The 22,059-nt window shown below is 44.0% G+C and overlaps 1 protein-coding gene across 1 annotated transcript in view; it reads left to right on the forward strand.

Moving 5' to 3' along the window:
* GLRX3 (glutaredoxin 3) overlaps positions 1-22,059 on the forward strand; it is a 45,219-nt gene continuing 23,160 nt past the window's right edge. The window contains exons 1-2 of the mRNA XM_017875315.1: positions 1-132; positions 8,799-8,907. Of these exons, the coding sequence (XP_017730804.1) occupies positions 41-132; positions 8,799-8,907 (201 nt within the window). The 5' untranslated portion in view covers positions 1-40. The remainder of the gene's footprint in view (positions 133-8,798; positions 8,908-22,059) is intronic.

Genomic DNA, 22,059 nt, shown 5'->3' on the forward strand with positions numbered 1-22,059 from the left:
GGCCGCCGGCACGCGATTGCTTCTGTCTGGCGGCGGCAGCATGGCGGCGGGGGCGGCTGAGGCAGCTGTAGCGGCGCTGGAGGAGGTCGGCTCAGCCGGGCAGTTTGAGGAGCTGCTGCGCCTCAAAGCCAAGTAAGCGAGGCGGCGAGCGGCAGGAGTGAGGAGCCGGCGGGAGAGGCCGCGAGACCGGGCCGGTGTGGGGCGGCGGGTGGCCCAGCCCGGCTCCTTGGCGCCCGGCTCGCTTCGGCCTCGGGGGACCGGGCCCGGCGCCACCCGTGGATTCCCCCGAGCCTCCGGCGCTGACTGGCCCGAACCGCGGGCTCCCCGCCCCGGAACAGCGAGCAGGGCTCGAGGCTCTCCTCGCAGCCCCGGCCCCGGCCCTCGCTCCGACCCCGACGGCTGTCCAAGCCGGGGGGACGCGACCTTCCCGTCCTCTGGCCTGGGCGGCCCCGCAGCGGGACGGAGGCGGTGACTCAGCCTTGCCGCAGCGGCGGGACGGGGGACGGGGCGGTGCCGAGACCCCGGCCCACCGCGCCCCGGAGCGGGGACCCATGGCTGCGGGCTCCGCCTTTCCTGTGCCCGCGGGGAGGGAGCTGCAGACCCGTCGTCGGCCCATTCCTCTTCAGCCTCCCTTCAGGACCGCCCCTGTCGCAGGAGAGCGGCTAGGGAAGGCCCCGCTGCATTAGCTAGGCCTGGCTGCCTTTTGAAGTCAGCCTTTAAAGTTTGTTGGTCAGCAGGTAGCCTCAGACTTAACCTGTTGCCGGAGACAGATTTCCTGTTCCATGAACTGGTGTAGTGAGAGAGAGTCTGTTCAGATTTGGCGCCGGTGTCAAGTCTTCCATCCCTGGGAAGACAAAAGAAGATCCATAGGAATGCATAGAAAACGTTTTCTGGGTGGACTAGAAGCTCTGAACTGCAAGCATGCTTACGAGTAAATGCTCACTGGCGTGCGTGTTTGCTGGGAAAGGCCTGCACGTGGACTCTCCGTGTTACCACCTCACATCGTAGACTCCTGCAAGGGCTGAGTTGTTCTCTTAGTTGTATTAATAGCGGTTGTTATGGGAGCTCTTATGTCGGATTGCCTGGGATCCAGTCCCACTGCAGCCACTCACTAGCCATGTAACCCCTGGGCACATTTCATACCCAAGCCTCAGTTTCCCAGCGATGAAATAGATCAGCACCTATTAGTACCTCAGGGTTGTTGTGAGGATTAAATGAGATGACGTCTGTAAAATACAATTAATACAATGCCTAGTATGCAGGAAACACTCAGTAGATGCTGGCCCTTAGGTAGGAAGCAGAGTGGTTCATGGAATTCACAGGCTAAATATACTTTGTTTTGTTTTGTTTTTGAGAAGCGTCTGGCTCAGTCACCTAGGCTGCAGTGTAGGGAAGTGATCACGGCTCCCTGCAGCCTCCTCCTCCCAGGCTCAAGTGATCCACCCACCTCATCCTCCCATCTTAGCCTCTCGAGTAGCTGGGACCACAGGTGCTCACCACCACGCCCGGCTAATTTTTATATTTTTTTGTAGAGACGAGGTCTCTCCGCGTTGCCCAGCCTTGTCTCGACCTTCCGGACTCAAGCGATCTATCCTCCTCAGCCTCCCAAAGGGTTGGGATTACAGGTGTGAGCTACCACATCTGGCCAAAAATGCTTATTGATCCAAATTTTGTTTTGTTTTGTTTTCGAAACAGGCTGTTGCTCTGTTGCCCAGGCTGAGTGCAGTGGCGTGATCTCGGCTCACTGCAGCCTCTACCTCCTGGGTTCAAGCGATCCTCCCACCTCAGCCTCCTGAGTAGCTGGGACTACACGTGCGGTCCACCACCCTGGGCTAATTTGTATATTTTTCGTAGAGACAGAGTTTCTTCATGTTGCCCAGGCTGGTCTCTGGAACTCCTGAGCTCAAGTGATTCGCCTGCCTCAGCCTTGTAAAGTATTGGAATTACAGGCTTGAGCCCCCGTGACCAGCACTGTTGATCTAAATTGAGAGAAATTTTGCTGACTGAATTTGAATTAGAGGCAAGTAGTACTCTGATTTTGCAATGGAGAGTGCAGGTGAGATGGGGTGTTGCCTTTGGAAATGGGGAGGGGTGAGAGTTACTGACTAATGGTTAGAAATGCTTTATGGGGGTGATGAAATAACACAGCTCTTTAGGCATTTCAGGTTTACCTGAGAAATTATTAAGGAAAAAAAGCAGGGGTTGTGGGGGGGACATGTGACATTTACTCACTGATGGAAGCTGGGCTCTGACTCATCCAGTACAGATCAGCACAATCACGGGAGTCACCAGAAGTGACCTCTTGAAATGAGCAGGTGGTCTTGTGTGGACCTGCCCTAAGTAAACGTTTTGAATTTACCATCACCTGAAAAGACTGTTTTGTCTATGTGTTTTATATGTTTGTTTTAAATGCTTCATTTTTTTTTTTTTTTTTTTTTTGAGACGGAGTCTCGCTCTGCCGCCCAGGCTGGAGTGCAGTGGCCGGATCTCAGCTCACTGCAAGCTCTGCCTCCTGGGTTTACGCCATTCTCCTGCCTCAGCCTCCCGAGTAGCTGGGACTACAGGCACCCGCCACGTCGCCCAGCTAGTTTTTTGTATTTTTTAGTAGAGACGGGGTTTCACCGGGTTAGCCAGGATGGTCTCGATCTCCTGACCTCGTGATCCGCCCGTCTCGGCCTCCCAAAGTGCTGGGATTACAGGCTTGAGCCACCGCGCCCGGCCGCTTCATGTTTTAAAAAGTCCTTAAACTATCAAAATGGATAAATTTTTTTTTTGAGACAGTCTCTCTCTGTTGCCCAGGCTGGAGTAGAGTGCAGTGGCACAATCTTGGCTCACTGCAACCTCTGCCTCATGGGTTCAAATGATTCTCATGCCTCAGCTTTCCAAGTAGCTGGGATTGCAGGTACCCACCACCACACCTGGCTAATTTTTGCATTTTTAGTAGAGATGAGTTTCACCATCTTGGCCAGGCTGGTCTCGAACTCCTGACCTTACGTGATCTGCCAGCTTTGGCCTTCCAGCGTGCTGGGATTGCAGGCATGAGCCACTGCACTCTGCAGGCATGAGCCACTGCGCTCGGCCAAAATGTATAAAAGTTTAAATGTGAATACCATTTGGATGTATCCTTGCCACTGGTTTGTACTTGAAATGACCCAGGAAACAATGTACACTTTCCTTAGTGACTATTTTAAATGGACACATGAGAAACGATGTGTGGCATCTGGGGAAGGAGCAAATTTCTGCAGCTTTTTTGGTGAAGATGGAGACATTTAAGAATATTATGGTGGCTCACACCAGCAATCCCAGCACTTTGGGAGGATGACTTGAGGCCAGGAGTTTGAGACTAGCTTGGACAACATAGTGAGAACCCATCTCTACAAAAGATTAAAAAAGTAGCCAGGCATGGTGATACATACGTGTAGTCCCCAGCTACTCAGGAGGCTGAGGTGGGAGGATTGTTTGAGCCCAGGAGTTCTAGGCTGCGGTGAGCTGTGATCCTGCCACTATACTCCAGCCTGGGTGACAGAGTGAGACCCTGTCTCAAAAAACAAACAAAAAGTGCCCGAATTTTAGTACTTGTGTTGATGTAATAATTTTAAATCTACTTTTCAAATCATTGCTTCTTCAATTTTAAAATTTGACATGAATTGGAATTTTTTTCTTTTAAGTAATTGAATCAGATATTTACATAAGTTGCTGAAATCTCAGCTGGTCTGTACAATGGGGTTATTAATATCCATTTGCAGAGTAAGCAGGTTTAGTATATGATATGTTTAATAAGCAGTAGCTGGTATTATCTGCAGATGAATGTAGTAGCAGAATACTATAATACTTGAAAAACAACTATTTGCTGATGAAGAGCTGTTGTTTATTACATTGTCTAAAATTACATTAGTCAGGATTTGAATGTGGTTTTTGTCTGATGTTTTTCTCCAACAGTGCACCAGGCATATGGGGCTATCCATTAAGATGGAAAGAATACTGTAACATATAATCCAAAAGGGGATAACGTTTATATTTGTTTCAGACATAGTATGTCCTTATAATACTGGACATTATGTGCTTAATTGAGAAATGGAAGTTAAGCATTAAATGGGAGAATATTGTGGATAATTTCAACTAACAATGTCATGTTTTAATGTTTTCAAATGTTTTATATTTTTGTTTCATCTTCTCAACATCCCAGAGTGTTGGTTATTGCTATTTTACAGATGTGGAAGTTAAATTACTCTTCAAAGCCTTGTTAGTAGTAATGAAACTGAAATGAATTCTGTTTCTATAGCATACTTTCTTTTTTTCTTTTTTACTTATTTGGACTCATACTGTGTTATAAAGTTTGGTAACCTACTTTAATTTTGAAAATGTAGTTATATTAGTATTACTGTGGCATTGAAAGTTCTTTGAAAATTTGATTTGTAATGGCTTTATAATATTTTCTTATGACCATTTAAAACTATTATTGAGCATCAGATTTTCTGATTTGCTACGAAAATAGTGGGAAAATATCCACATACAGAAAATCTTTTTTCTCTTAATTCCTCCTTAGGGTTGATACTCATGTGTAAGAAATTTCTGAAAGGTCCCAATTTATTTTTTACCATTAGGACATGAAAGTACTTCTCATCGTCCTTTTTATCATTGAATATTATGATTTAAACAGTCCTTTTGTTGGCTAGGCACAGTGGCTCATGCCTGTAATCCCAGCGCTTTGAGAGGTGAATGCAGGCAGATTGATTGCTTGAGCCCAGGAGTTTGAGGCCAGCCTGGGCATTGGCGAAACCCCAACTTTACAAAGAACAAAATATGGCTATAGTCTGGGAGGCGGAGGTGGGAGGATCACCTGAGCCCAGAAAGTCGAGGCTACGCTTGCCTTGCACTCCAGGCATTAAAGTAAGACCCTGTCTCAAAAAAAGAGAAAAAAAAATTTTTTTTTGGTCAATTTGGTGAAAAATGGTATCCCAGCTTTATAAAGAAATTGAAGTATTACATATAGTAACAAAATGCACAGATCTTAATCGTCAGATATGATGAATTTTCACAATTGTATACATACCAATAACCACCATTCACAGGAAGAATGTAGAACCCAGGAAGTTTTCTATCTCCTTTACCTAAACGACTGATTTCTTACTGTCACCGTAAGTGAGTTTTCCCTGCTCTTGGACTTTGTGTGAGTGGAATCATACAGTTCTTTGTCTGTGGCATCTTTTGCTCACATATTTTTGAGCTTCATCCATGTCATTGCCTGTGTTTGTAGTTGGTTCCTTTTTACTGCTAAGTTACATTCTGTTGTATGAATGTCTATCACTTTCCCCCATTGGCGGGCATCTGGCTGATTTCCAGTGTTGAGTTACTATGTATAGGGCTGCCATGAGCATTCTTGCATGCGACCTCTGAACCTCTGTTTTGTTCTCGCCATCCTTAGGCAATGGAGCCTCCCTGGATCCTCTTCATTGCTGGAGGCTGTGGTGGGCAGAGGCTCCTGAGAGAGTTTTGAGGGGTCAGGCCTGTGTTCTAGTTTTAGGGCCAGAATTCAGTTCCAGGGCCCCAGACAACTGCAAGGAAAAGACTGAAAAATGTAATCTAGCTGAATGCACAGGAGGAAAATGAAACAGTGCTTGATTGAAACAGCACAGTCTTTGCCTTGGACCTGAGGCCCCACCTACTCAACCGTTGAAGTTGCTGAGTTGTGCTGGATGCAAATTAACAGCCATTGATTGGGGGCTCCTAGAATGTGTCCTTCCCTGCCTTAGGTGGGTCTTTATTTGGAGCATCCTGCTTTCCTTTTGTGTACCTGTGGACACTCCCTTCATCAGTCCTACCAGAGGTCTCTGCTCTCTGTTTTCCTATATTTCGACAAATGACCTTGCTTCCCACCTGAGAGAAAACAGGACTTCAGGTAGTATCTCCCCAAGCCCTCCTTCCACTCCCACCTATCCCAGCACTTACCATTTATTTGTAGCCTTACCCATTCTTCATTCCTTGGCTCCTCAGAGGAGACTGCCTCCTTCTTCTGCAAGGTAAGCTCTTCTCTGCTCTGGATTTCCCCTCTCCTGCCTCTTCTGAGTCCTTGCATCCTCAGCTCTCTTGTGTCTACAGCCTTTCCCTCTCCATTTGCACTATCCCCTGGTAAAGTAAACATATGAAGATTTTCTTGTATTAAAAAAGCCCATCCCTTGATTTTGTTTTTCCCTCTGCCTGTACAGATCTCTTAGAGTATATCTCTCCTTCCTCATCTTCACTTCAGTCCTCAGTGGACTGCAGTCTGACCTGTGCTTCTGCTATTCTATTGAAGTTACTCTCTCTGTTAGTTGCCCTTTCCCACTGCATTGGATGATTATCACTCCCTCTTGACACACTTCTCTTGACTTCTTTGAGACCCTTTAGTCTTCCAGTACCGCCTAGGACCCCTTCTCTGCTTTACTACATGAGTTCCTTCTCCTCCATCTGTCCTAACTGAATGTTGCTGAACCCCCTGAGGCGCTGACCTTGGGTCTCTTCTGTGTCCCTCTGTATCCCTTTGCAGGTTGGTGCTGGCACTGTTCCTTTCTTGATTCCCAAATCTGTATATCAAGTGCAGACTTCTTCCCTGAGGTCTAGACATCATACTCACAGCCCATTAAACTTCCTTTCCTCAGGTTGGCAGCTTCTGCACTGTGATTTGAGGCATAGTTTCGCCACTAGCCGTCAGTCTCTAAGCCAGAACTTGGAGCCAGATGTAGACTGCCTTATCTGTCACCAAATCCTGTCCTTTCTACCTTCGAAATCCTCATGCTGCTCTTTGCTTCTGCTTTCCTGACACTTTATTGTAGGCTTATTCTCTTCTCACTGGTATTATTTGATCGGTTTTTACAGTTTGTTATTCCTTTCTTTACTCATAGGTTAGTTGTCTTTGTTTCTTTTTGGCATGGAACATATTTCTGTTTGTGATTTTCAGTTTTTTTTTTTGGGAGGTGGTATTATATTTGAACAGAATTCCATAAAACTGAAGGATTTTTTAGTTGGATATGACCATAGATATCTTTGCCAAGATAATTTTGTATGAAAGCTAACTAAAGTAGATACTGAGTTATTAATCTATTCTGTGTGTTCATACCATAAATGTTTAGAAATTTATTATTATTATTTTTTAATGGATCTTACTCTGTTGCCCACACTGGAGTGTAGTGGTACGATCATAGCTCATTGCAGCCTCGACCCCCTGGGCTCAAGTGATCCTTCCACCTTAGCCTCCCAAAATGCTGATTACAGGCATGAGCCACCTTGCCTGGCCTATAAAAATCTTTTTTTTTTTTTTTTTTTTTGAGACAGAGTCTTGCTCTGCTGCCCAGGCTGCAGTGCAGTGGTGTGATCTCAGCTCACTGCAGCCTCTTGCCTCCCGGGTTCAAACAGTTCTGCCTCAGCCTCCTGAGTAGCTGGGATTATAGGCATGCATCAACACACCTGGCTAATTTTTTGTATTTTTAGTAGAGATGAGGTTTCACCATGTTAGCCAGGCTGGTCTTGAACTGCTGACCTCAAGTGATCTGCCTGCCTCGGCCTCCTAGAGTGCTGGGATTACAAATGTGAGCCACTGTGCCAGGCCTGGAAAAATCTTTTGTAGCATAATATTAAAAAGTATAAAAGAATGTCTTTGTGAAAAGCAGTTCTGTTCTTTTCCTCATTTTCCACTGGCATGCCTTCATTTTCAACACTTAACTACTGTTTCTGTGGTCACGGTTATGTCTCTTCACAATACCACATTTGAAAAGTAAATAATGATATTACTAGTAATAATGTGTCTACAACCATTTTTCACAAACATTGTGCCATTAATACGGAAATTCAGTTTCCGCTTTGCCCAGGGGTCTGAAAATATAGTTGATTTACCTGGGTTTTTTTTTGTTTGTTTGTTTACTTTAAGTTCTGGGATACATGTGCAGAACGTGCAGGTTTCTTACATAGGTATACATGTTCCATGGTGGTTTGCTGCACCTATCAACCCATCATCTAGGTTTTAAACCCTGTATACATTAGTTATTTGTCCTAATGCTTTCCCTCCCCTTGGCCCCTACCCCCGACAGGCCCCGGTGTATGATATTTCCCTCCCTGTATCCATATGGTCTCATTGTTCACCTCTCACTTACGAGTGAGAACGTGCAGCGTTTGTTTTTCTGTTCCTGTGTTAGTTTGCTGAGAATGGTGGCTTCCAGCTTCATCCATGCCCCTGCAAAGGACATGAACTCATTCCTTTTTATGACTGCATAGTATTCCATAGTATATATGTGCCATATTTTCTTTATCCAGTCTATCATTGATGGGCATTTGGGTTGGTTCCAAGTTTTTGGTATTGTAAATAGTGCTGCAATAAACGTATGTGTGCATGTGTCTTTATAGTAGAATGATTTATAATCTTTGGGGTATATACCCAGTAATGGGATTGCTGGGTCAGATGGTATTTCTGGTTCTAGATCCTTGAGGAATTGCTACACTGTCTTCCACAGTGGTTGAACTGATTTACACTCCCAACAACAGTGATTTACATGACTTTTAATTGATGTGGATGAATATTCAAATCTACTTCAAATGGGCTTGACTCAAAATGCCATTGACTTGAAAATTTATCTGAAAGTCTCAAGACCTTGCAGAGTGCTTTTACATTCCAGTGTTGTATACAACGAAATTCTAGCAATGTGAAAAACTTCAGGCAGTTCTTTTAAAGTTTTTTTTTTTTTTTTTTGGTAATTTAATCTATATCAGTATTTGTTTATTTCTAAAATCGGTATAATTTTAAATCAGTGCATTTACTTGATTTACAGATCCCTCCTTGTGGTCCATTTCTGGGCACCATGGGCTCCACAGTGTGCACAGATGAACGAAGTTATGGCAGAGTTAGCTAAAGAACACCCTCAAGTTTCATTTGTGAAGGTATTTATATTTCAATGTCATGTCTTTTATGAATTTAATTCTGATTTATGGGTTAGATTAGGGCTGGACGTGGTAGCTCACACCTGTAATCCCAGCACTTTAGGAGGCTGAGGCGGGCATATCATCTGAGTTCAGGAGTTTGAGACCAGCCTGGCCAACATAATGAAACCCTGTCTCTACTAAAATACAAAAATTAGCTGGGTGTGGTGGGGGGACGGTGCCTATAATCCCAGCTATACGGGAGGCTAAGGCAGGAGACCCTTTTGAACCTGGGAGTCAGAGGTTGCAGTGAGCCGAGATTGCGCCACTGCACTCTAGCCTGGGTGACAGAGCGAGACACTGTCTCAAAAAAATACATAAATAAAAGATTAGATTTTATTAACTTATATAAAGATGGAGTGGTGTGGAATTCCAAATATCTGTGATTGATGTGGGATCTGTTATTTTTGCACATTGTTCTTAAAAATCTTAAAATAATTTTCTTTTCTTTTCTTTTTTTTTTTGAGACGAGTCTTGCTCTGTCGCCCAGGCTGGGGTGCAGTGGTGCGATCTCGGCTCACTGCATCCTCTGCCTCCCTGGTTTAAGCGATTCTTCTGCCTCAGCCTCCTGAGTAGCTGGGATTGCAGACGCCTACCACCACGCCCAGCTAATTTTTTGTATTTTTGGTAGACAGGGTTTCACCGTCTTAGCCAGGATGGTCTTGGTCTCCTGACCTCGTGATCTGCCTGCCTCGGCCTCCCAAAGTACTATGATTACAGGCGTGAGCCACCATGCCTGGCCAAATGTACACTTTTCCTCGATCATCCTCGGGTGTGGGGCGTGACTACCAAACGTCAAAGTGGCTGTGGGCTGGAGTTTTGGAGAGCACAGGCAGATGAGTTAGTTCTCTGTGGGTAGCTGTGGTTTTAAGACATTTAAAATAGTAACACAAATTATGTCATTGAAAAGCTAGGTGTGCTGTGGAAAATAGTTCAGGAAAGGGTATGTAAATGCTGCTAGGGACCAGGGAACAGGAAGTTGCTATCTTGGTTTAGATGAAGGCAGACAGACCTATGGGAGAAGGTGAAAGTCTTTCTAACCTGTTCAGAATGCGGAGGAAGAGGGAAGCCAGTCAGTCTCTTCCTTGCCTCTTTTGTTTTTCACTCTGGTTTGTGTGCTCCTACATTCCTGCTTCTCTCTTGAGTGGATAAGTACTAGAAAAGCCATAGTTGTGACTGTGGATTAACTCAATTGGTTTAGCATATTAAAGATACTATTCAGGACTTAGTACTGGTTTAGGCAACAGGGCCAAAATATGTGTTGAAAGTCTTAGAAATGAATTATCAGGAGGGGAAGTGCACCTTGTATTCCAAAGCCTGAATCCTTAAGATTAAAAAAAAAAAAGGAAAAACCAAAGTCTTATTTTTTAAAACAAGAGTCTGTGAGTTCAGAGTACATGTTACCCAATATACTCTTATATGGGGTTAAAAATAACATCAACTGTATTGGTCTTATGTCTCTTTTTATGTAAACTGAAAACAGAATTGTGACAGGATAATTCATTCATGTAGTAGGTGATAAAATTTTCAGGTAGTTCTGTAGAAATAAGTTTGCTTTGAATAGGTATTGTACTCAGATGGCTCAAAATTCCGAACAGTATAGAAAGGTGTCCATTGAGAAAGCTCACCCCATTCCTCCGTTGTCACCCTTGTGTCCCACCACATAAGTAACTGCTTGTATTAATTTTGTATGAATCCTTCTAGTGTTTCTTTATGCAAATAGGGCAGATGTGAATATAGTGATTAGCTTTTTAAAATTTAAGGGCTTATTTAAAATTCCAATGAAATGTATAATGTAACTTTAGAGTGTAACCCTAAAATGTTCAATATAAATAATAGAAGGGGGTCATTAAAACTGTATGTTTGGTCAGTGATAAAAGATAATGATTACAAGTGAAATGAATGATTAAACATTTCAATCATAAGATTAATCGAGATGATGGTAATTGTTCTAAGTCTGCTTTTATGTGTATCATGTTACTGGTTTAGGTAATACATTGTTCTTAGCTGCTATCTGAATGATTTATTTAAAGTGACTATAGAATTACTTCTCACATTGGTACCAGACTTGGCAGTGAGATTTTAAGTTGTTCAAGTGCTTAAGTGTCTCTGTGAGCCAAAGGTTGGAGGAGCCCTCAGAGATTTTGGGTTGTGGGGGATACCTGAGCCTGACTGCACCTGCCACTCATGAGGATGATGACAGTGTAAGATTGGTCATTCTTCCAGGAGTCATCACTTTATGGAAATTCACTCTATAACATAGTTTTTCTTTCATTAGCCATCATTGGGGCAAAGGTAATTTGCATGGCATTTGTAAGGTAGCTAATTAAAAGGCACTGGCTGAACAGTAGTAAGTAAAAGAGAAGTAGAATGAGATATCATTGGTCTTTCCCAGTAAGAGAGGCATGCAGGCTGGGCGCCGTGGCTCACACCTGTAATCCCAATACCTCTTGAGGCTGAGGTGGGAGGATTGCTTGAGGCCAGGAGTTCAAAACCAGCCTGATGCACATAGCAAAACCATCTCTACACAAGAAAAACTAAAAAAGTTAGCTGTGCATGTTGGTGTGCACTTGTAGTCCCAGTTACTCGGGAGGATAAGGCAGAGGATTCCTTGAGCCCAGGAGGTCTCAAGGCAGTCACACCACTGGGTAACATAGGGTGAGACCATGTCTAAAAAAAAAGGAATGTAGTTCATTTTAAAACTGCTTTCTTTTTGTTAATGAGAGTTTTTGGAAAGTTCTAGAGTATGAACTAATGTTCTTCTACTTTATCTTGTGTCTATTTGATTTCTTAGTCTTTTTTTTGGAGACAAGGTCTCACCGTTATTACCCAGGCTGTAGTTCAGTGGTGTGATCTTGGCTCACTGCAGCCTCCACCTCCCAGGCTCAAGCAATTTCCCCACCTTAGCCTCCCGAATAGCTGGGACTGCAGGTGTGCACCACCCTGCCCAGCTAATTTTTGTATTTCTTGTAGAGATACAGTTTCGCCATGTTGCTTAGGCTGGTCTTGAACTCATGGACTCAAGCAGTCTGCCTACCTTGGCCTCCCAAAGTGCTCGGATTACAGATGTGAGCCACTTTGCCCTTCAGTCTTTTTTTTTATTTTAATGATAAAATAATTTGGCATTTTTGGCTTGTAAAGTAAAGGGATCAGTTCTTTTTTGTGACTGGGATTCATAAAACATTTAAATAAGTGATCATAAAGTAGATATTTTTAAACAGATTGTAAACTTTTGTGACTATCAATAATTTCTTATTTCGTAGGAGCTGGTAAAATAGAGTTAGAAGAGTTAGTCACCCATTTTAGGTCAGAGTAGTTAGTTTGTGCTCATTGGAATTGAAAGCTGAAGGACAAGGTTTTCGTATTTATTGCGTCTGAATCCCTCATTCTCTATATTGATGATATGGTCCTAAAGTGTATTTGGGGTGGGGCAGAGTGGTTCACACATGTAATCCCAGCACTTTGGGAGGCTTCTTTGGGAGGCGTGAGTGGGAGGATTGTTCAAGGACATGAGTTTGAGACCAGCCTGGACAACATAGCGAGACTTCATCTCTGCAGAATAAAAATTTAAAAAACTAACTGTGTACACCTGTTGCCCCAGCTACTTGGGAGGCTGGGGTGGGAGGATTGCTTAAGACTAGGAGTTAGAGGCTGCAGTGAGCTATGATTGTGCCATTACACTCCAGCTTGGGTGACAAAGTGAGACTTTGTCTCTTAAAAAAAAAATTAAAAGGGCATCTGTATTCCTTCTGGGTGCTGTGTTTATAATGGGTGGTGTTCCATTTACCTGAGTCACTGCCATGTATAGTGGGCTCTTCTGGGCTCCATCCTGAGGCTGTCACACCTCCAATGGCACAGAAGAGATGATGTGGTTTTTTTTTTTTTTTTTTTTTTTGAGACGGAGTTTCGCTCTGTCACCCAGGCTGGAGTGCTATGGCCGGATCTCAGCTCACTGCAAGCTCCGCCTCCTGGGTTCACGCCATTCTCCTGTCTCAGCCTCCCGGGTAGCTGGGACTACAGGCGCCGCCACGTCGCCTGGCTAGTTTTTTGTATTTTTTAGTAGAGACGGGGTTTCACCGTGTTAGCCAGGATGGTCTCGATCTCCTGACCTCGTGATCCGCCCGTCTCGGCCTCCCAAAGTGCTGGGATTACAGGCTTGAGCCACCGCGCCCGGCCTGATGTGGTATTTCTATCACTAAAAGGAGTTCAAGACCAGCTTGAGTAACATGGTGAAACCCTGTCTCTACTAAAAATACAAAATTTAGCCAGGTGTGGTGGCGCACGCCTGTCTTCCCAGCTACTCAGGAGGCCGAGGCAGGAGAGTCACTTCAACCCAGCAGGCGGAGCTTGTAGTGACGGGAGATCGCGCTACTGCACTACAGCCTGTGCGACAGAGCGAGACTTCGTCTCAAAACAGAACAAAAAAGTCTTAGAGAAACCTTACATTTATTCAGAATAAAATGAAATACTTAAAATGTCTTAATGCCTTTTATTTTCAATTTACATAGTCAGTACCTTCTCTCATACTGATCCTTTGTTGTGTCTTTACCTAAAATAGCAGTACACCTTTGTCATTTAATTAATTGTTTGATAGAATCTTCCAAAATATGGTATATGGCAGAGGGGATGGGAGAGAGGAAGAATAGCACAAGGCTTTGTTGGGTGCCTGCTGCTGGTTGTATTTGAGATCCAAATCAGCTATTTTGTATGAAAGTTTAGCTATTTTTTCCTGTAGCTTTTTGTTTGTCTCTGAACTTAGTCTGTGCCATGGGTTGCTTGGATCAGGAAATTCCCTATATTTTTGTCTGTATTGTCATTCAATTCCTCTTTTCATTGCCTGCTTGACTAGATGTGAGATACTTGAGATGGGGACCTTTACCTTATCAGGTTTTCATTAGTAAAAAAAAAAAAAAAAAAAAAAAAAAAAAAAAAGGGCCAGGCATGGTGGCTCACGCCTTTAATCCCAGCACTTTGGGAGGCCGAGGTGGGCAGATCACGAGGTCAGGAGATTGGGACCATCCTGGCTAACATGGTGAAACCCCGTCTCTACTAAAAATACAAAAAAAAACCCAGCCAGGTGTGGTGGCACGTGCCTCTATTCCCAGCTACTCGGGAGGCTGAGGCAGGAGAATCGCTTGAACCCGGGAGGCGGAGGTTGCAGTGAGCTGAGACCTCACCACTGCATTCCAGCCTGGGCAACAGAGCAAGACTCCGTCTCAAAAAAAAAGAAAAAAAAATGACTTTCTTTTGTTTGGGTGGCTCCTGCTTTCCATGCAAGCCTTCCTGATCCCACTTGCAGCTTAGTACTCTCATCCTGCTAGGCCGTGGTATAGTCATTTTACCATATCATGTGCTTCAGCGCAAACATTCTCAAAGTCAGACTTACCAACTGGGTGGTTGGTGAGATTTTATACTATTGTATTTCATTTGACATTAATTTTGTTTGTATAGTAGCTGCTGTACTTGCGTTTTATGTTGACTATAATTTAAAATATACGATCAAGGTTATGGAGGAGTTATGTATTTAAATGTATTTTTGCTTCTTAAAAAACAAGAATCTTTATAGTTTATTCTTATTTTGAAAGTGCGACTCTCTTAAAGATACAGATTGCATTGTTGAATTTCTAAAGGTCTGTACAATCATAAATGTAAATGTAGTTTATGTTTAATTTCTGAGTGTATAATTATTGTATGTAAACAGATAGTGTTGGGCAATCTTCTGAAGGATACCAACTAGCTGTATAACCAGGTGCACGCTAACTAGTGGAATTAAAAATTTTCAGTGTCATAGAATGTTGGCCAATTTATTTGGCATCTTAAGAGAGCATATGTTGGATTTCATTCTACAGGAAGGAACTCTAAAAATGCTTCTCAGATAATTTTGGTAGAATTGTTAAATCTTAAAAAGACTGTAGGTTTTTAATCTGTGCTATCTTGGTAATTTAAAAAACCCACAATTAACATGGTTTTATTAGCTGTTTCTGGGCTAAGTTTGGTGAAAGTCTTTGAAGAAGTTATCAAAACTTTTTTCTTTTTAAATTATTATTATACTTTAAGTTCTAGGGTACAGGTGCACAACATGCAGGTTTGTTACATAGGTATACATGTGCCATGTTGGTTTGCTGCACCCATCAACTCATCATTTACATTAGGTATTTCTCCTAATGCTATCCCTCCCTGAGCCCCCTACCCCCAGCAGGGCCCTGGTGTGTGATGTTCCTCTCCCTGTGTCCATGTCTCATTGTTCAGCTCCCACTTATGAGTGAGAACATGCGGTGTTTGATTTTCTGTCCTTGTGATTGTTTGCTGAAAATGATGGTTTCCAGCTTCATCTATGTCCCTGTAAAGGACATGAACTCATCCTTTTTTAGGGCTGCATAGTATTCCATGGTGTATATACATATGTGCCGCATTGTCTTTATCCAGTCTGTTATTGTTAAACTGTTTTATCAGAGACCAGGATTGCAGTGTCTGCTCTGCTTTTTTTGTTTTCCGTTTGCTTGGTAGATCTTCCTCCATCCCTTTATTTTGAGCCTGTGTTTGTCTTTGCATGTGAGATGGGTCTCCTGAATATAGCACACTGATGGGTCTTGACTCTTTGTCCAATTTGCCAGGCTGTGTCTTTTAGTCTTTTAATTGGGGCATTTAGCCCACTTACATTTAAGGTTAATTTTGTTATGTGTGAATTTTTTTTTTTTTTTTTGAGTTGGAGTCTCACTGTTGCCCAGACTGGAGTGCAGTGATGCGATCTTGGCTCACTGCAACCTCCGCCTTCCAGGTTCAAGAGATTCTTCCGCCTCAGCCTCCTGGGTAGCTGGGATTACAGGCACCCACCACCATGCCCAGCTAATTTTTGTATTTTTAGTGGAGACAGGGTTTCACCATGTTGGCCAGTCTGGTCTCGAACTCCTGACCTCAAATTATCCACCTGCCTTGGCCTCCCAAAATTGCTGGGATTACAGGTGTGAGCCACCATGCCCAGCCTGTTGTGTGTGAATTTGATTCTGTCATTATGATGCTAGCTGGTAATTTTGCCTGTTCATTAATGCAGTTTCTTCATAGTGTCAATGGTCTTTTACCATTTGGCCTGTTTTTGCAGTGGCTGGTACTGGTTGTTCCTTTCCATGTTTAGTACTTCCTTCAGGAGCTCTTGTAAGGCAGGCCTGGTGGTGACAAAATCTCTCAGCATTTGCTTGTCTTTAAATGATTTTATTTCCTCTTCACTTATGAAGCTTAGTTTGCCTGGATATGAAATTCTGGGTTGAAAATTCTTTAAGAATGTTGAATATCAGCCCCCACTCACTTCTGGCTTGTAGGATTTCTGCGGATAGATCCACTGTTAGTCTGATGGGCTTCCCTTTGTGGGTAACCCAACCTTTCTCCCTGGCTGCCTTTAACATTTTTTCCTTAATTTCAACCTTGGTGAATCTGACAATTATATGTCTTGGGGTTGCTCTTCTCCAGGAGTATCTTTTGTGGTGTTCCCTGTATTTCCTGAATTTGAATGTTGACCTGCCTTGCTAGGTTGGATAAGTTCTCTTGGATAATATCCTGAAGAGTGTTTTCTAATTTGATTCCATTCTCTCTGCCACTTTCAGATACACCAATCAAACGTAGATTTGGTTTTTTCACATAGTCTCATATTTCTTGGAGGCTTTGTTCATTTCTTTTCACTCTTTTTTCCTCTAATCTTGTCTTCTCACTTTATTTCGTTAATTTGATCTTTAATCGCTGATATCCTTTCTTCCGCTTGATCGAATCGGCTAGTGTGAAGCTTGTGTATGCTTCACGCAGTTCTTGTACTGTGGTTTTCAGCTCCATCAGGTAATTTAAGCTCTTCTCTACACTGATTATTCTAGTTAGCCATTTGTCTAACCTTTTTTCAAGGTTTTTAGCTTCCTTGCGATGGATTAGAACATGCTCCTTTAGCTAGGAGAAGTTTGTTATTACCAGCCTTCTGAATCCTACTTCTGTCAACTCGTTGATCTCATTCTCTGTCCAGGTTTGTTCTCTTGCTGGCAAGTTGTGTTCCTTTGGAGGAGAAGAGGCATTCCTGGTTTTTGGAATTTTCAGCCTTTCTCTCCCCATCTTTGTGGTTTTATCTACCTTTGGTCTTTGAAGTTGGTGACCTACAGATGGGGTTTTGGTGTGGATATCCTTTTTGTTGATGTTGATGCTATTCCTTTCTGTTTGTTAGTGTTTCTTCTAACAGGCCCCTCAGCTGCAGGTCTGTTGGAGTTTGCTGGAGGTCCACTCCAGACCCTGTTTGCTTGGGTATCACCAGTGGAGGCTGCAGAACAGCAAATATAGCTGCCTGATCCGTCCTCTGGAAGCTTCATCCCAGAGGGGCACCCGTCTGTATGAGGTGTCTGTTGGCCCCTACTAGGAGGTGTCTCCCAGTGGGGCTATACGGGGATCAGGGACCCACTTGTCTGTTATTGGATCTTGAACGCCATGCTGGGAGAACCACCTGCACTCTTCAGAGCTGTCAGGCAGGGATGTTTAAGTCTGCAGAAGCTGTCTGCTGCCTTTTGTTCAGATATGTCCTGCCCCCAGGGGTGGAATCTAGAGAGGCAGTAGGCCTTGCTGAGCTGCGGTGGGCTGCACCCAGTTCGAGCTTCCCTGCCACTTTGTTTACACTGTAAGTATAGAACTGCCTATTCAAGCCTCGGCAATGGCGGACGCCCCTCCCCCAGCCAAGCTTCATAGTCCCAGGTCGGTCTCAGACTGCTGTGCTAGCAGTGAGCAGGACTCCATGGGCGTGGGACCTACTAAGCCAGGAACGAGAAGGCGAAGACCGCGGGAAAAGTGCAGTATTTAGGCAGAAGTGTATCATTCCTTCAGGTACAGTCACTCACAGCTTCCCTTTACTAGGAAAGGGAAATCCCCCGACCCCTTGCACTTCCCGGGTGAGGCGATGCCCCGCCCTGCTTTGGCTCCCCCTCCGTGGGCTGCACCCACTGTCCAACCAGTCCCAATGAGATGAACCTGGTACCACAGTTGGAAAGGCAGAAATCAGCCGTTTTCTGCGTCAGTCTTGCTGGGAGCTACAGATTGGAGCTCTTCCTATTTGGCCATATTGGAAGCGATCTCCGCCTAAGCTATCAAAACTGTTATTTTAAATTTCTATTTTGAGATTTATATTTGGCTGTTTGACAAATATTTTGATTTTGAAATTCTTTTTTTTTTTCTAATATCACACATCACAGAGTAGAAGGAAGCCTCTTTTGGAGGTTTGACCAAATGTTCCTGAATAGCAGATTTAAGTGTTCTCTCTTTAGTCTTGGGGCTCAGTGCCATCATTGGCAAGGGGCCATCCCCATTCTTGGCTTAGGTATACTGACCACCTTTGTTTAATATTCTATCAAAATTTATTTATCAAACACTAAATGCCACACAGTAGTCTAGGCACTGAGGATACAAAACATAACACTAAAGGTCACAGACAACAAACAGTAGACATATATGTTATCAAGGTAATTTTAGGTAGTAATAAGTTCTGCAAAAGAAAGAAATAGGCTATGAAAAATGGGAACCGGGATAGGTGCGATACTTTATTTAGATTGGACTGGAAGGGTGTATCTAAGGAAGAGTGTTTTTTTTAAATTAAGAGACAAGGTCTCACTCTGTCACCCAGGCCAGGGTGCAGTGGCGTGATCATAGCTCACTGCAGCCTCAAACTTCTGAACTCAAGCATTCCTCCCACCTTGGCCTCCCAAAATACTGGGATTACAGGTGTGAGCTACTCTGCCAGCAGGGCCATCAGGAAAATGAAAAGGAGCCAGCCGTTGGGAGAGCTAGGAAGAGCTTTTAACCGAAGTGCAGAGTGTCAAAGCAGAAGGCTAGTGGGGCTGGAGAGTCGTGAGGGAGGGAACGAGTGTGACATGAAGTTGGAGTGGCAGGCAGGGGTCAGTGACCTTGTGGGGAATGATAACATTCAGGTCTTATTCCAAGTGCAATAGCAGTGACACAGTTCCATTCCTGTCATAAGTCAGTTACTCTGGCTGCTGGGTGGAGAATGGTTTGAAGGGGGAAGGGTGCAGAATAGAAGCAGGTACCCCAGTTAGCAGGCTACTAGGCCAGGTGAGAGATGAAATGATGTCATGGTCTGAGTGGGATTATATTTTGGAGGGGGAGCCCAGAAAACCTGTTGATGGAGTAGATGTGAGAGTGAGAGAAATGGATTAATCAAGGTTGTCTCCTTTTTGATTTGAGGAACTGGATGGATTTTGTGAGATAGAGATGCCTTGGGGGAGGAGCAGGTTTAGTGAGAGGTGTTTGATAGAGCTCTGAGTGCAGATGTTGAGTGTATAGTCTGGAGGTGAGGGGAGAGGACTGGGCTAGGAAGAACTTGGGAGTTGTAATAGCAGCGTCATTTAGAGCCATAGGATCGGATGAGCCCACTCCAGGACAGTGAGTGTGGATAGGCATAGAAGAGGACTCAGAACCAAGGCTGGCACATGCTGGTGTTCAGAGGCTGCCAGAGATGACAGAAACGGACAGAGTCTGAGCAGTTCGGGAGGGCAGAGGAAACATGGAGAGCCAAGTGGAAGGTGTTGCAGGAAGGCGCTTGTGGTCACTGTTACTGAAGGATACTGAAGGGTCTGTGGAATGAGGAAAGGGCAGCAGCCATGAAGTGGAACGTGGTGTAGGGAGGCGCTTGGCTCCAGAGACACACTGCCTCCATCACTCAACAGGTTTGTAATTGTCCTAGTCCATTTGTGCTACTGTAATAGAATACCTTAGACTGAGCAATTTTTAAGCAGCAGATTTATTGTTCACAGTTCTAGAGGCTGGGAAATCCGAGATGAAAGCACCAGCAGATTCAGTGTCTGGCAAGGGCTTGCTCTCTGTTCCCAAAATGGCATCTTGTTGCTGTGTCCTCACTTGGCAGCAGGAGAATAAGGGCAAAAACGGACTAGCCAGCCTCAAACCCTTTTATAATGGCACTGTTCCCATCCATGAGGGCAGAGCCCTCTTGGCCTAATCACCTCCCAAAGCTCCCCTCTTAATTGCTATCACCTTGGATGTTGATTTCCAGCATACGAATTTAGGAGGGACATATACATTCAAACCATGGCAGTGATCTGGGCCAAGTTATTGAACCTCTTTAAGTTCCAGTTTCTTCTGTAAAATGGATGTTAAAGACAGTACCTGTTATTGTGAGGATTAAATGAGTCTATACATGAAGCACACTTAGAATAGTATCTGGCCCAGAATAAGTTGTAGCTGTTTGCTGTTACTATCATAGTGGCCTCTGATGACCCCTGCTCAATAAAAGTAGAATAGAGAGAGGATTCCCCATCTCTGGATTTACCTGATGCCTCCCTTCCGCTTTCTTTTTTTTTCTTTTTTTTTTTTTGAGACGGAGTCTTGCTCTGCCGCCCAGGCTAGAGTGCAGTGGCCAGCTCTCAGCTCACTGCAAGCTCCGCCTCCCGGGTTCACGCCTTTCTCCTGTCTCAGCCTCCCGAGTAGCTGGGTCTACATTCGGCCGCCTCGTCGCCCGGCTAGTTTTTTGTATATATTAGTAGAGACGGGGTTTCACCGTATTAGCCAGGATGGTCTCGATCTCCTGACCTCATGATCCGCCCGTCTCGGCCTCCCAAAGTGCTGGGATTACAGGCTTGAGCCACCGCGCCCGGCCCGCTTTCTTTCCTTCTCCATAGACACATAGCAGGTGGGACTGGTCCCAAGGTTTAGATTCTTGGTATAGGAAGCAAGTGGTTCCCACTTGAGGCATTTTGCCTGGATTCTGATTTGGAAATGTTCATGTTTGGTTGGTGCTGAAGTCGTGTATAAATCCTACTTTGACGTGTAATCTTTCTTTTTGATTGTAGTAGTAGAAAAAATTAACCATGGTATAGTGAAAAAAGCACAGGTTTTATAGTCAAACAAACTTGGGTTTGTTTCTCAGCTCTGCCATTTATTAACCGTGTATCTTTGGGCAAGTTACCCAAGTTATCTCCTGTGTTAATTAGGGTTCTCTAGAGAAACAGAACTAATAGGATAGGTACAGATAGATATGAGGGGATTTAGGAGGCTGAGTAGTCTTGCCATCTGCCCTCCTTCTCTGGAGAACTAGGGAAGCTGGTGGCGTGGCTCAGTCCAAGTCTGAAGGTCTGAGAACCTGGGGGGCCGGTGATGCAAGTCCTGCAGTCTAACGGTTGGAGAACCTAGAGCTGTGATGTCCAAAGACAGGAGAAGATGGATATCTCAGCTCCAGGAGGGAGGGATGGGGCAGGAGGGGTAGGGGATGGGGGTGTTCGGAGGAGAGGGAGGGAGAGAGAGAAAGAGGGAGAAAGACAGGATTTGCTTTTTTGCTTTTCCTCTGCATTTTTTTTTTCCTAGTTCTTTTCAGGCCTTCAACTTATTGGATGGTGCCCCTCCCCCCCACCATATTGCATGGGAATGGATCTTCCTTACTCAGTCTACTGATTCAAATGCCAGTCTCTTCCCAAAACAGCCTCACAGCCATGCTCAGCAGTAATGTTTTAACAGCTGTCTGGGTATCTCTTAACCCAGTCAAGTTGAAACCTTAAACCAACCATCGCACCTCCTCTTTAACCACTTATTAACCTGAGATGATAACATGCTAAAATTTTGCACCTTTCAAAATTGTCTGTAGGCTAGGCTGTTTTATGTTAAGGCCTTCTCATAGTTTATGGCACAGAGTAGGTCGCCCATGAATGATGGTTATTTCTGATCATCTTTGAGCTCTTCTGAATGCAGATCCTTTAAAAATATTTATATATTTATTTTGTTTTCATTGTTAAAACTGTTACGTTAAATCCAACAAAGTATTTGTAACGAATTTTAGTGCTGCAAGAGTTTTAGGACTTCAGTCAGATGCCCTTGATGTTCTGGAGAACTCTTTTGCCTTAAATGATATTCCTGTTTCCTTCTTCTGAAGATTTGTCTGTTACCATTGCCTCTGAGTTATGAAGATCTCTTCTTTTGCGAGCTGATTGAGTGGAGGCAGTTGTGGTAGTTCTCAGCCTTCAGCAAGAATTGTGAGAGGTTGTTTACTTCTCAGAATAATTGTTACTCCACTGGAAACCAGCAGGAATGTAAGAATATAAGAAGAAGTCAGATTTTTTTTTTTTTTTTTTTTTT

This window comes from Rhinopithecus bieti, unplaced genomic scaffold, assembly GCF_001698545.2.
Source record: "Rhinopithecus bieti isolate Rb0 unplaced genomic scaffold, ASM169854v2 scaffold_9877, whole genome shotgun sequence".
Taxonomy (NCBI): domain Eukaryota; kingdom Metazoa; phylum Chordata; class Mammalia; order Primates; family Cercopithecidae; genus Rhinopithecus; species Rhinopithecus bieti.